Here is a 13772-nt window from a genome sequence, read left to right as displayed (position 1 = left end):
ATGTTTAACTAGAGAATGGTTTGGATTTACCTTAATATTCCTTTTTTTTTTTTTTTTTTTTTGCAGTTTTTGGCTGGAGCTGGGTTTGAACCCGCCGCCTCCAGCATATGGGGCCAGTGCTTTACTTCTTTTTGAGTCACAGGCACTGCCCAGTATTTCTTTTTTTAAAATTAAAATTTTATTTTTTTTTAAGAGACAGTCTTACTTTGTCACCCTCGGTAGAGTGCTGTGGTGTCACAGCTCACAGCAACCTCCAGCTCTTGAGGTTAGGCGATTCTCTGGCCTCAGCCTCCCTAGTAGCTGGGACTACAGGCACCTGCCACAACGCCTGGCTATTTTTTTGTTGCAGTTTGGCCGGGGCCAGGTTTGAACCTGCCACCCTCAGTATGTGGTGTCTGAACCCTACTCACTGAGCCACAGGCACAGCCCATACCTTAGTATTCCCACCCAAGGAAGCATTATTCAATGACAGTTACTTTGAACAAGACATATGAAAGAGATGAAGAAAATCAAGGACTCTGATATACCGTGTTTCCCTGAAAATAAGACACTGTCTTATATTAATTTTTTTCTTAAGAAGACACACTAGGGCTTATTTTCAGGGGATGTCTTATTTTTATTAAGTATAATACAACAATCTACATTTATTCAAATATAGGAACCTGACCGAGGAGCCGACCTTGGTGGGGCTGGCGCTAGTGAACTCCTTTCCCCTAGCCATTTGCACGTGCACAATAGGATGCCTGCGACCATGGTTACCACCCGCATACTCACGCAAGTGCAAAGGGTTCAGAGAAAGGAGCTGTGCCAGGTAGTCCAGTCTTCCTTACCGCTCCATGCCAAAATGCATGCAGACACATCACTAGGTCTTATTATCAGGGTAGGGCTTATATTTAACAAATGCATAGAAATCCTGCTAGGCTTTGTTTTTTGGGTAGGTCTTATTTTCGGGGAAACACGGTATTTTCTTGCACAGAGAAAATGCTTTATGTTGGTTATCAGAAGAACAGATACACAAGTCCCGAAGTGAGGAACTGTGGCTAACCCATGGTTTCCCATGTTTTGGGGCTGCCAGAATGAAGGACGTTCTCTTTGAAAGAGGGATGAGTATTTCTTCCTTCCTGGCAATCTCTTTAAATATTCTATGTGATGAATAGGACCACCCTTCCCCTCTTCCTCTTTCATTCAGTTTTAGGGGACACATAGCATATGGGCTTGGCCAAGTTAGAGAGGAGACATGATAATGTTTCCATCACACTTGGGCATGAGCCATCCTCACTCCATGACTCTCCGTAACATACAGAACTTAAATTAACTGTTTGAAATGTTAAAAGGAAAAACAGTAAATTAAAAACCCACAAAAGAGACTATAAAAACAGCTAGGTAGATACTACAAAAAGACCCTTCCCTAAGCCCACTGCTCCCAACACCCTTCACAAAATAAAAAAATATTTAACTGTTGAACTTGAAAACTTAATATATTGGCAGAGTTAACACAGCCAGGGGGAAAAAATCAGTAAGCTAGAAAAATGATCTGAAGTAATCTGGCAAACAGCATAGTGAGATAAATAAATTGACAATGTGAAAGAGAATTAAGAGACGTGGAGGACAGACTAAGATGGTCTAATACACACATAATTAAGAAGAAAAAAGAACAGAAGGAATAGAGGAAAGATACTATTTGATGAGATGATGGCTGAGAATTTTCTAGAACCAACAGAATATATGAATTCAGAGAATTAGGAACTGAACATAGTGCCATCAGAATAAATAAATAGACACATTATAGAAAAGTGGAGAGAAGAAGAGTGTTTTCTGATAAACACCAAGAGAGCTTCATAAATAGAATTTCATTTAACCAATTAGTATTAATGAATTAATCATTTATTTAGTGAAATACCATTATTTGGTCAAATACCAATTATATGCTATTACTAAACATTAATATTAATGAATAAACAAGATACATATAATTAATTGGTTAACATCACTAATAAACCTACATTAATGGAACTTTTGAAAGATACACATACTTCATAAAGAAGAAAAATTACCCCAGAAAGAAAGTCAGAGACGCTAAAAGGAAAGGTGAGTCAACGTTTGGAAAGCTTTTCAGCTTTGGATTTAGTTTTTTCATTAAAATTTTCAACGCACACAATGCGATGTTTTGGGATACGTATACGTTGTGCAATGGCTACCACAGTCGAGCTAATTAACGAACTGTCCTCACGTAGTTGCCAGTTTGTTTTTTTTTTTGTAGTGAAGACCCCTGATAACTAGTCTCTTAGCCAATTTCAAGTACAGAACATATTCTTATTAACTATAGCCACCGTGCTCTATGTTAGGATCCCAGAACGCGTTCATCTAGAACAGGAAGTCTGTACGCTGTCACCCACGTGTCTCCAGTTCTTCCACCTTGCAGACCCTGGTAACCACCCTTGTACCTCTGCTACTATGAGTTTGGCTTTTTAGATTCCTCATATAAGGAGTAAGTGACACCATTCACTGTGTGTCTTTCTCCACCTGTCTGATTCACTTAGCATAAGGTCCTTCCGGTTCCTCCAGGTTGCTGCACAGGGCAGGCTGAGTGGTGCCCCGCTGCCTGTCGGGCCACAGTTTTCACCCGGGCACCCGCTGACGGTCACTTAGTTCCTGTTTACCTTTCCGCTATTGTAAATAATGCTGCAATGTCCATGTGAGTGCAGTTATCTCTTCAGGATAGTGATTTTATTGTCTTTGGATATATACCCAGAAGTGGGATTGCTGGATATGACAGCTCTACTTTTTAATCTTTTTTTTTTTTTTTGAGACAGAGCCTCAAGCTGTCCCCCTGGGTAGAGCCCTGTGACATCACAGCTCGCAGCAACCTCCAACTCCTAGGCTCAAGCGAGTCTCCTGCCTCCGCCTCCCAAGTAGCTGGGACCACAGGTGCCCGCCACAGCACCCAGCTATTTTTTGGTTGCAGCCATCATTGTTGTTTGGCCGGCCTGGGCTGGATTCGAACCCGCCACCTTAGGTGTATGTGGCTGGCGCCTTAGCCACTTGAGCCACAGGTGCCGAGCCTCTACTTTTTAATCTTGAGGGATTGCTATACTGTTTTTCATAGTGGCTACACAGTTTACAGTCCCACCAACGGGTACCAGGATCCCCTTTCCTCTATACCTTCACCTACATTTGTAATCTTTTGACTTTTTGATAGCCATCCAAACAGGTGTGAAATATATCTCATGGTTTTTTTTTTTTTTGCAGTTTTTGGCTGGGGCTGGGTTTGAACCTGCCCCCTCCAGCATATGGGACCAGCGCCCTACCCTTTTGAGCCGCAGGCACTGTCCCTCATAGTGGTTTTGATTTGCATTTCCCTAACAAACAAGTATGGATTTAGTCGTCAAAAGGAAATTATAGCCTAGGGTGGAGTCATTTTCTGTTGACTCTGGCTCTTCTGGGGAGAAAACCACCCTTGGATGACACATACTCAGGAGAAAGGCCACGTACCGTGTTCTTATTGCTTCTCAGCATTTCTGATCTGGGTCTGAGGTAATAAGCCGCGGGCACGGCGTTCTCATCCCGACAGTACCACTCTTCCAGCAGCTTGGTCTCCAGCTTGTCCTCGATGGCAGCATCCAGAATCATTTCGAACTCTGAGGCTTCCACTTCTCCGGGGATTCGGATGTTCCCATATTTTTCACCTAATAGTCCCTGTGTATCCACAAGAAAATTCAGTTTAGTGTATCACCAAAACAGTTCATTTTACTATTCACATTATGTGGCCATCCAATAAATGTTTATAAATACATAATAAGACACAGTGTTCTATTCCCTTTCTCTTTTCATCACAGTGGATACTTGACTTTTTTTTTTTCTTTTTGAGACAGAGACTCACTTTGCCACCCTTGGTAGAGTGCCATGGCGTCATAGCTCACAGTAATCTCTGACTCTTCGGCTGAAGCGATTCTCTTGCCTCAGCTCCCAAGTAGCTTAGCTGGGACTACAAATGCCTGCCCCAACACTCAGCTGTTTTTTTGAGATGGGGTCTTGCTCTTGCTCAGGCTGGTCTCGAACCTGTGAGCTCAGGCAATCCACCCGCCTCAGACTCCCAAGTGCTGGGATTATAGGCATGAGCCACCTTCCCCAGCCCGAGGATACTTGATTTCTTAAGTAAAGTTAGGTCAATTATGTTATAATTATCATCAATTATTTACACACTGAGAAATGAGATGATATACCACATTAGACAAATCCCAAGTACAGAATGTTTGTAGCAAATTTATCTTCTCAAAGTTTACCTGACACAACAAAAGCTCTTCCACTCTGACATGGGTTTGTGTCAAAGAAAAATGACATGCTGGGCCTCACAAAAGGCCCAACATGTAAAGTCGCAAACAAAAGACTTGCTCTGTCAAAACTTGATAGCGTAATTCTAAGCTTCAGGTAATTACAAAGGAAAGAAGGGTGATGCTACTGGTGGAATTAATCCAACTGAAAGGAAGGCAGAATATAAACAAGATAGAATTTTATCCCTATTAAATAGCGTCCCCCTGAAAAAACTCCCACAGAATCTCCACCACCGAGCGAACATATGCCAGTGTTACGTGAAGTGCTAAGAAAATAGCCGTCTAGTGCTGATGTGCAGGTCGCATGGTCTAGCATTTCTGGGAAAGACCTTTAGTTGGTTATGTATTAAAAGCCTTACAAATCTATATAACTTTTGACTTGGCATTTTTCCATCTGCGAATTTTGCAAATAATTAAGGATGTCCATAAAGATTTACCAGCATATGTATGCTGACCTCAGTTTTTAGAACAGGAAAGAATTGTGTTATGACCTAAATATCCATTCAAAGGATACACCAAATTATCTTATAGAACTGTATTGATGGAGAAAGATGTTTGCAAAGTATTAAGTGAAAGGTTAAGTTACAACCAGCATGTCTAAGATGAGTCCAATGTTTTATATATGCATATATATAAAGAGAGAGGATACTGCACAGAGCGTCATGCACACACAGACACACTTGGACACGTGATAGAGATGTCCAAGAACACGCAGTAAGGTTATGAATGGCTATCTTTGAGAGAGTGCTTTCTTTCTTTCTTTCTTTCTTTTTTGAGACAGAGTCTCACTATGTCACCCTTGGTAGAATGCCATAGTGTCACAGCTCATAGCAACCTCGAACTCTTGGGCTTGAGTGATTCTCTTGCCTCAGCCTCCCAGGTAGCTGGGAATACAGGCTACACACCGGGCTCTTTTTTGGTTGTAGTTGTCATTGTTGTTTGGTAGGAATGGGCCAGATTCAAACCCGCCAGCTCTGGTGTATGTGGCTGGCGCCCTAGCCGCTGAGCTACAGGCGCTGAGCCGGAGAGAGTGGTTTTAAATTCACTGAAGTCATTTCATGAATGTATTGCTTTTCTACTAAAAATGTTTTTTTGCAGTACATAAAGATTATTTGTATATGTATACGAATACGGAATATTTGTAATTATTTTGTGGTTTTTGTGCAAAACCCGGCAGGTACTGACACGTTTTAAACCTGGTGATGCTGCCTCCACTCCTGAAGCTGCACTTTGCAGGTTGCCGGCAATGTTTGCTTCAGCCAGTGGTTCTCAAAGTGTGGTCCTGGGAACTCGGCAGAGGCGCAAACTCTCCTGCCCATCTGGACCTACTGAAAAGGAAGCTCTTGTTTTATGGCTGAGCCATCTGTTTTAGCAAGCCCTCCAGGTGGCTGAGCTTCCTGTTTATGGCACCCGGTATTCCAGTTAATCTTCAACATATAGGAGGAACAAGGAAGGGGCACACGGGAGGCCTTACACACGTCTGTAGTAACGAAGGCAATTTTGTCCACTTTGTAGTGTCCACAGGAAGCTTTTGGTTTTATCTGCGGGGACCTTTGTCCTTCCTCTCATCGACTAGCCCCTTAGCATAAACATTAGGCCTTGCTTAGCCACTGGAATGAGAATTGCTGGTCTGGCTTTCCTAGAGGCCCCCCTTACTACCTCTGCTGCCAGCACTGTGGTGTCCACAGCATTCATCTCACCTGACACAAGCAGGTGGGAGACTAGGAGAAGTCCTTGGTAGATCAGTGTCCAGCATAAATTCTCTACCTAAACTCTACTACAAGACGGTGAGCTCCGTGAAGGCAAGGCCAGAGCTGCTTATTCCTAGCACATAGACAGTATTAAAAACATTTGTTGAATACATGATTGAACTGAGACCAAGGATGGAATCATTCAAGTTTGTCCTACTCTTTTATGAAGCTTCTTCTTGTACTGAGATATAATAGTTTGGGTTTCGAGAGCTAGATTAACAATCTCAGAATTACCAGCTGCTGAGCACCACGCACTCAGGTCCTGCATAAACACATCTCTGGTTGAACTGTGCCCCCTCTCTCTCCTTAGACCGAAAGCCATCTCATACAATCTGTCTGTAGACAGACAGGCAAAGAAGAGGTTTGAATGGAGGAACGCTATGCTTTCATATTCATTATTCCAGCATGGTTTACGAGGATTTTAGAGAGGGTTCGTCAGAGATAAGAGTGTTGTAATAGAATTCAAAGTATTAACCTGAAGGCTACTGAAAATACTTTTATTTTAACCAGCACAAGTTTGGGCCATTCTTGAGAGCAGGCTGTATGGAGTAAAAATGACCTATTTCAAGTTCTTTCTCCATTTCTAATGGTTCCTCTTCTCACACTTCTTACGTAGGCATGACCCCAGATTTTACTACAGTCAGAGAGGGAACTGACCTTTTTTTAGGGGAACCAGCATAGTGATTATCCTATTTTTCTTGGCTAATTCTGGATAAGGATAGTCATGACTCTCAGCCTGGGCTGCATGTCATGAGGAGTGAGGTCTAAGTGCTGCCATGAGCCATCCAGCAAATCCATATGGGAAAAATAAGGAACGAGAGAATGTCTAAAAAGTAGGCATACTGGTGGAGCTTGGTCATGGCTGGAGGACCACTGGGCAGGCAGGATATCAAACATGGCTTTTAGTACTGAAAATACACCATCTAGCAGCCAGTGAGGTCTTGGAATACCCAGCTGTCATAATCCATGGAAAGATAAAATAGTGATGTGTGAACCAAAATCTTGTCCCAGGACAGGACCTGTGCTAATGATTGGTTCTTCATCTTCTCTCTGCCCTATAATGGTTGCTTCCAGGGACAAGGGCAGGGTCAAATCTATGGACCGGTTTCTAAAATGTGCTCCATGGACCACCTTGGTGAAATGTCGGTTCTTAGGTCCCTTCTCAGAGATAAAGAACACTGTGGGTGAAGAAGCCCAGGGATCTAGACTTGTAGGAGTTCCTGCGTGAATCTAGAATTTACAACCACTGCTGTGGGCAATGTGTGTGTTGTCTCAAGGACTCGTGAGTAATGGTTAGCAAGCCTTGAAGAGGCAGGACTAGGGCCACAGCAGAGAATTACAAAAATCAAAGGCTGTTTAAAAATAATCAGTTATCTAAGTTGAGCACCTGAAACCAAATACTATCCATATTTAATTGCATAGTAAGACAAAGTGTTCCTTAAAGATTAAAAAAGAAAGAATATCCTCATTCAATCCAAATAACAAATATATATTGAGTGCCTACTATATATAAAGTGGTGAACTTCAGAAAAGTAATGTGCTATCAGCTTAAAGTCATTTATTGGATTGTTCTGTTCTCTCATCCTTTCCTTCTCTTTATTGATCCTTTCTTCACGAATTCATGCTCCTTAATCACGAATCAGTTATGCTTCAGGAGACCAAGACGGGATTCTACCTTAGTCTAATCTGTCCATTTGAAAAACAGCAAAAGAGAATTTTGCTTCCACATTTTTCAGCAAGAGTTTTTGGGGCTTCTTTGTGGTTATAGTTCTAAGGTAACACACAAATTATTTGTAAAACACAGATATTTAAAAATAAGGTAACAGACAAATATTTGCCAGGGCTGGACAGAGTCAATTTAGATGAAGGGTCAGTCCAACTGGTTGCAAAGCCCAGCTCACGGCCAAGGGAGCACAGCAGGGGTAGAAATGGGGCTCACTCGCTGGACCAGCGGGAGACTCCAGGCAGCAGGGCAGAGTCACTGTTTGTTTCCTGATTAGACGGTTCCTCAGCTCTGCAGCCATTGGGTGTATCCTGCATGACCTTAGGGCAGCCACAGAAGCTATGAGCATAAAAGCTTCCCTCTCTGTTCACTGGCCCACTGCCTCCACTGAAGGAGAAACAGATTTCCATGTCCTTCTGTCCCCAGTGCTCAAGAAGCTTGCACTTTTGCTAATTTGGTGAGGAGCTGAGTGACTACATTCAATTTTGCACTGAGGCTCTTTTTTATTAGTTTGATCAGTTTGATTCATGATTAGCTCACCACTGATGAACCTGCCTATGATCCTGAACAGAATCGATGCACATGACTGCAATGGTTTTCTACTTTTTATTGAATTGTTTCAACACTACCGATACATATGTGGACATGTGGGATTGTGTCTGTCTGGAGAAGTCCATAATCACCTCTCTCTCTCACTTCTATCAAATGTGGAAACATTTAAACGGGCTCATTCTTAAGCATCAAGGATATGTGATAACAGGTGGGAGGCAACAATACCATTAAGGGCTCAAATACAATCCAGGGAGTTACGTCTGAAGGGCTGAAAAGTCTAGGAAAACCTTCTAATATTTTTAACTGTAATTTCTGCATGGATAATTCTAGAATAACAAATACTTCCTGATGTTCTGATAAAAGCGATCGTACAAGATTGTATTAAATGCCACTGAACTGTTCGTTTTAAAAATGGTTCATTCTATGTTATGTGAATTTCACCACCATTAAAAAAAAAAGAGACTTTCTGAACTATCTAGCTCTTCATAACTAGGAACTCACATATAAAGACTCTATTTTCTGTAACTCTTTGATTCTTCACATGCTAATATAGATGACGTCTAAGCTACTGCTTTCGAGTGATAACATTTTCCTTTCCCTCAATTGATTTTTTCTTTTCCATCGGGCAAATACTGATTTCCCCACCTTTGGTCCTCACATGCCCTTGGCTCTGCTGTTGAGAATCTTTGGGGTCTGAGTCACATGGGGAGCAACTTTTACTACAGCACAGAACAGAGGAGCTGAGGAACTCCTGAGGGCGCTGGGGAGCTGGCCTTGCCTTTACTGTGCTGTGGGATGTTAGGATAGACAGGTAGGGATAGAGTCTTTATTGGGAGGTGGGCAGGTCTCCCTGGGTGGCCGTGTATGTGCCATCACTCATGGGGGAGCTGGAAAGGAAGAGAGAGATCCCAACCCTTCAAACCCTTTGTGTCTGTAGCAAGCCGAAGCACACAGTCTGCACACGCCCTGTTCCCCCAACCCCATCACCAGAGCAAGGCAGGTACCACTATTACCTTGCCTCCTTTCTGTATTTATTAAAGTCCACATTTTAAGTACGATTTTTCCTTATATATGATCTCACTGAACATTCAAAGGTGAAGTGTGGAGAGCTGCTGCTGAGGACACCCCGGCTCACAGACCTCAAGAAGATTGCCCAAGACCACTTCTCTAAGAAGATGTGGTGGAGGGCCAAGCAGGGTGGTTCATGCCTATAATCCCAGCACTCTGGGAGGCCAAGGCAGGTGAACTGCCTGAGCTCAGGAGTTTAAGACCAGCCTGAGCAAGAGCAAGACCCCATCTCTTAAAAAAAGCCAGGCATTGTGGTGGGTACCTGTCATCCCAGCTACTCAGAGACTGAGGCAAGAGAATTGCTTGAGCCCAAGAGTATGCAGTTGCTGTGAGGTGTGATGCCACGGCCCTCTACCTAGGTAACAAAGTGAGACTCTGTCTTAAAAAATAAAATAACATGAGAAGATGTGTTGGTGCCAGCACTTGAAAATGGGACTTTTAATTCAACAATCTCATTCTTTCTACTTTATCAAATTGTGTTACTTTCCCTTCAGAGAGTGTCTTCAGGTGGCTTATTTGCTTATGATGGCTCTAGCAAGTGCCCATGGCACAGCCACCATGTATGGTTGTGTAGGGGGCACTGTCACAAGGACTATGGCATGTTCAATGTTAGGACATTTATCTGACAGTGGATAAGAGGGACAAAGGGAGTTGTGATGTACCCCCTGGAGCTCATAATGTTCACATTCAGTGTTCTCCTGTGGAGTGAGACCAGCTAACTCCTATCAAAGCCAGCTGCCCTTTATTCACATAATGTTATTTTCTCATGGAAGTCGAGAAGCATCTACACACCTATTTAGATTTTTTAATAAAAACAGAAGATAGTTTATTTAAAAGTAAATTGCAACTCGATTATTCAAGTTTTAAGTGTTACATGTCATAAGAAGAAGGACTAAATGGGGAAAAGGGTATGTGATGGTTAATTTTATGAATCAGCTTGACTGGGCCACAGGGTGCCCAGATATTTGACTAAACATTATTTCTGGTTATGTATGTGAGAGTGTTTTTGGAGGAGAGTAGGAATTGGCAGATGGACTAACGCACATTATTCTCTCCAAATTGGATATGCATCATCCCATGCTTTGAGGGTCCAAATTGAACACAAAAAGTGAAGGAGAATCTGTTCTCTCTGCCCAACTGTGGAGCTGAGAAGTTGACCTGGGACTCACACCAATGGCATTCCTGGTTCTCAGACCTTGGGACTTGGACTGGAGTTATACAACGGGCTTTCCTGAGTGAGTCTTAGCTTGCAGATAGCAGATCATGGGAATTGTCAGACTCCATAATTACCTGAACAATCCCTTATAATAAATAATACAAGGTTTGACAATTAAGTTCACAAACTCATCCTAGAAAAAGTGCTCCATACCTCATTGCTGAATATCAGTACAGACATCCATGAGGTACTCCCTTGGGAAGCTGCACCAATGCCAGCACCTGGTCCACCCTTCGAAACAATTTTGGAATCTTTTATTTGGAATGCCATCCAAGCTGTTGTCATATGAGGCCTGACAATTAAGTTGACAAACTTGTCCTAGAAAAAATGCTACACACCCCATTGCTGAATATAAGTATGGTCACCCGATGGCCAATGGGAGTACTTTGAAGGCAACCATAGTGATATTCAGCAATGAGGTATGTAGGACTTTTTCTAGGATGCATTTGGGAACTTAACTGTCTGATCTCATGTATATGTGCATATTTATCCTATTGGTTCTTTTTCTCTGGAGAACTCTATGACAGGGAATAATGGGCAAATAACAATAAATTAGAAAATATCAGTGAAAAGGAACTAAAACAGTGGTTCTCAACCTTCCTAATGCTGCGGCACTTTACTACAGTCCACAGGTTGAGAACCGCTGGACTAAAACATTATGTTAAAACTAAATAATGTCCACATTAAAGATGATCTAGATAAGATCTTTAAGGAAGGCCATATTTTGGCCCCAGTGGACATGGGGTATTAACTTTAGAAAATGGCTCATCTCTCATTCACTAGTGATATGCTCTTATATGCAGGTTTGCGAGAATGGATGTTAGCAGATGTATCTAGCACATTAAGTATTTTTCATTTCAAAGCATTCAATTCTCCAGGTATCTGTGATGGAGCAGACACTTGATCAAAATTAGATATTCACTGGCTTCTCTCTATGGCAAAAAGTATCAATTTACCACAATGTGTGAGCCTGCCTCTCACATACTGTAAAAAATGAGTCTCTGGAATAGAATATAGACAAAAAGGGATATACTCATGATACAAATACTTAGCCTATAGCTAAATAAAGAATATTTTGAGGTTGGGAGAAGGTAAGGCATTAGGAGTGATCTTAGCAATCTGCTTCTCTTTTCTGAGTCTCAGCTGTTACTTTTTTTTTTTGAGACAGAGTTTCACTATGTCACCCTAGGTTGAGTGCTGTGGCATCACAGCTCACAGCAACCTCAAATTCTTGGGCTTAAGCAATTCTCTTGCCTCAGCCTCCCTAGTAGCTGGGACTACAGGCACCCACCACAATGCCAGGCTATTTTTTTGGTTGCAGTTGTCACTGTTGTTTAGCTGGCCCAGGCTGGGCTTGAACACCAGCTTTGGTGTATGTGGCAGGTGCCCTCCTCACTGAGCTATAGGCACCGAGTCAGCTGTTACATTTGTTAATGGAGATAAAACTGTATACCTCTGTACACTACTTCATATGGTCACACATCTGGTTTATTACATGAATCAAATAGTGACCATGGGTGAAGGTGCTTTCTGACATAGTTTATGGAGAAACACACACTGTACGTACTATACATATACACACGTATGGAGATAAATACTGGGAAATACAGCTGGGTAGACTTGGGAGGAGGCTCTGTGCACCCTGAGAATTTGACTGAGGGAAAGCTGCTCTTTAAGTGTTAATCCTCTAGATGATGGCATCAGTGTTATTCATGAGTTTCTGCTATGAAGGCCGGGGCTCAGGAGGATCTACTACAACTTGCAAGTCTTCCCTGCAGCGCAGGTGTGATTTTTAATTGGAATTTCACTTCTAAGTTCTGGAGGTTGGGTGTCTTCTGCCTATTACAAAGTAACTCATTTATCTGGTACCACCAGCTTTTCCACACAAGGAGGGCAAATATTAACTAATCCTGTTAACATTAACTCATTTGATGCTTCTTCTAACAACATTGTAAACTTCTGCTTCCACTTTAAAGCTGAGAACTCTGAGGATCGGGAGGTGAAGAAACTTGCCTAAGATCCCACAGCTGGTTGAAGATGGAGCCTGTGACTGTGATCCCCTGTATCCCTAACTTTACAAAGTCCATACCTTTTCTCCCACACTCTGCTTTCTTCAGAGAGCTTTCCAAATAGCCTTTGGAAAGGGACAAAAGGTCCCTTTAGACACCTTAAAAACTCTTAAAAACATATTACAATTAAAAAATGCCTAGGCTGCCTTTTATACTTTCATTTCACCCTGTGTATGTCTTAAAGAGATGACACTGAGGGTAGTTTAACTTTTATTACATATTAATGAGGCAGCACTGATAATGGTTGAAGAGCTCAAGCTCTCTGCTGTGTGACCTCAGGCCAGTTACTTAACCTGTCTGTGCTCTAGTGCCCTTATCTGCAAAATATAGATTATAATAGTGCCGATTTCAGTAGATTTCCACATGAATTAACAGCATTAAGATTAGTAAGGGAATTAGAATAGTAACTGATATGTAAATGGTCTATAAAGGCTAACACTGTTATTAATGAACTAATCAATAACCTGTTACTGTATAATGCATAATCCAACTCTTTTACACACTTTTTCTTCTCTAAATGTCAGGCTATGTGTTGTCATTTTTTCTGCTGTCACAGTATCCACCCCCAGCAGACTTCCTTTACTAGATTAAACCTGGAATAAGAAACTAGATGAGCCAACTTTTATACAACTGTATGTTAAGACTAAATGACAACTGAAAAGGTAAGACTCACGGCTTCAGTAAAGTTTTATCAAAGCTATGACGTACTTCTGGAGTATTAAGGCTTCCTTCCTTCCTTCCCCTTTCTTCCTTCCTTACCCCTCCCTCCCTCCCTTCCTTCCTTCCCCTTTCTTCCTTCCTTACCCCTCCCTCCCTTCCTTCCTTCCTTCCTCCCTTCCTCCCTCCCTTCCCCTTTCTTCCTTCTTTACTCCTCCCTCCCTCCCTCCCTTCCTTCCTTCCCCTTTCTTCCTTCCTTATCCCTCCCCCCCTTCCTCCCTTTCTTCCTTCCTCCCTCCCTCTCTTCCTTCCTTCCCCTTTCCTCCCTCTCTTCCTTCCTTCCTTCCCCTTTCTTCCTTCCTTACCCCTCCCTCCCTTCCTCCCTTCCTTCCTCCCTCCCTCCCT

At 42.3% G+C, this 13772-nt stretch overlaps 1 protein-coding gene across 1 annotated transcript in view; it reads right to left on the bottom strand.

Moving 5' to 3' along the window:
* NWD2 (NACHT and WD repeat domain containing 2) overlaps positions 1-13772 on the bottom strand; it is a 188268-nt gene that overhangs the window by 18731 nt on the left and 155765 nt on the right. Inside the window, exon 4 of the mRNA XM_003801624.1 lies at positions 3493-3696. Coding sequence (XP_003801672.1) covers positions 3493-3696 — 204 coding nt within the window. The remainder of the gene's footprint in view (positions 1-3492; positions 3697-13772) is intronic.

The sequence above is a fragment of the Otolemur garnettii genome, unplaced genomic scaffold, assembly GCF_000181295.1.
Source record: "Otolemur garnettii isolate 467f Iridium unplaced genomic scaffold, OtoGar3 scaffold00214, whole genome shotgun sequence".
NCBI lineage: Eukaryota > Metazoa > Chordata > Mammalia > Primates > Galagidae > Otolemur > Otolemur garnettii.
Note: the sequence above shows the minus strand (reverse complement) of the source record. Positions and strands in the feature narration are given on the sequence as shown.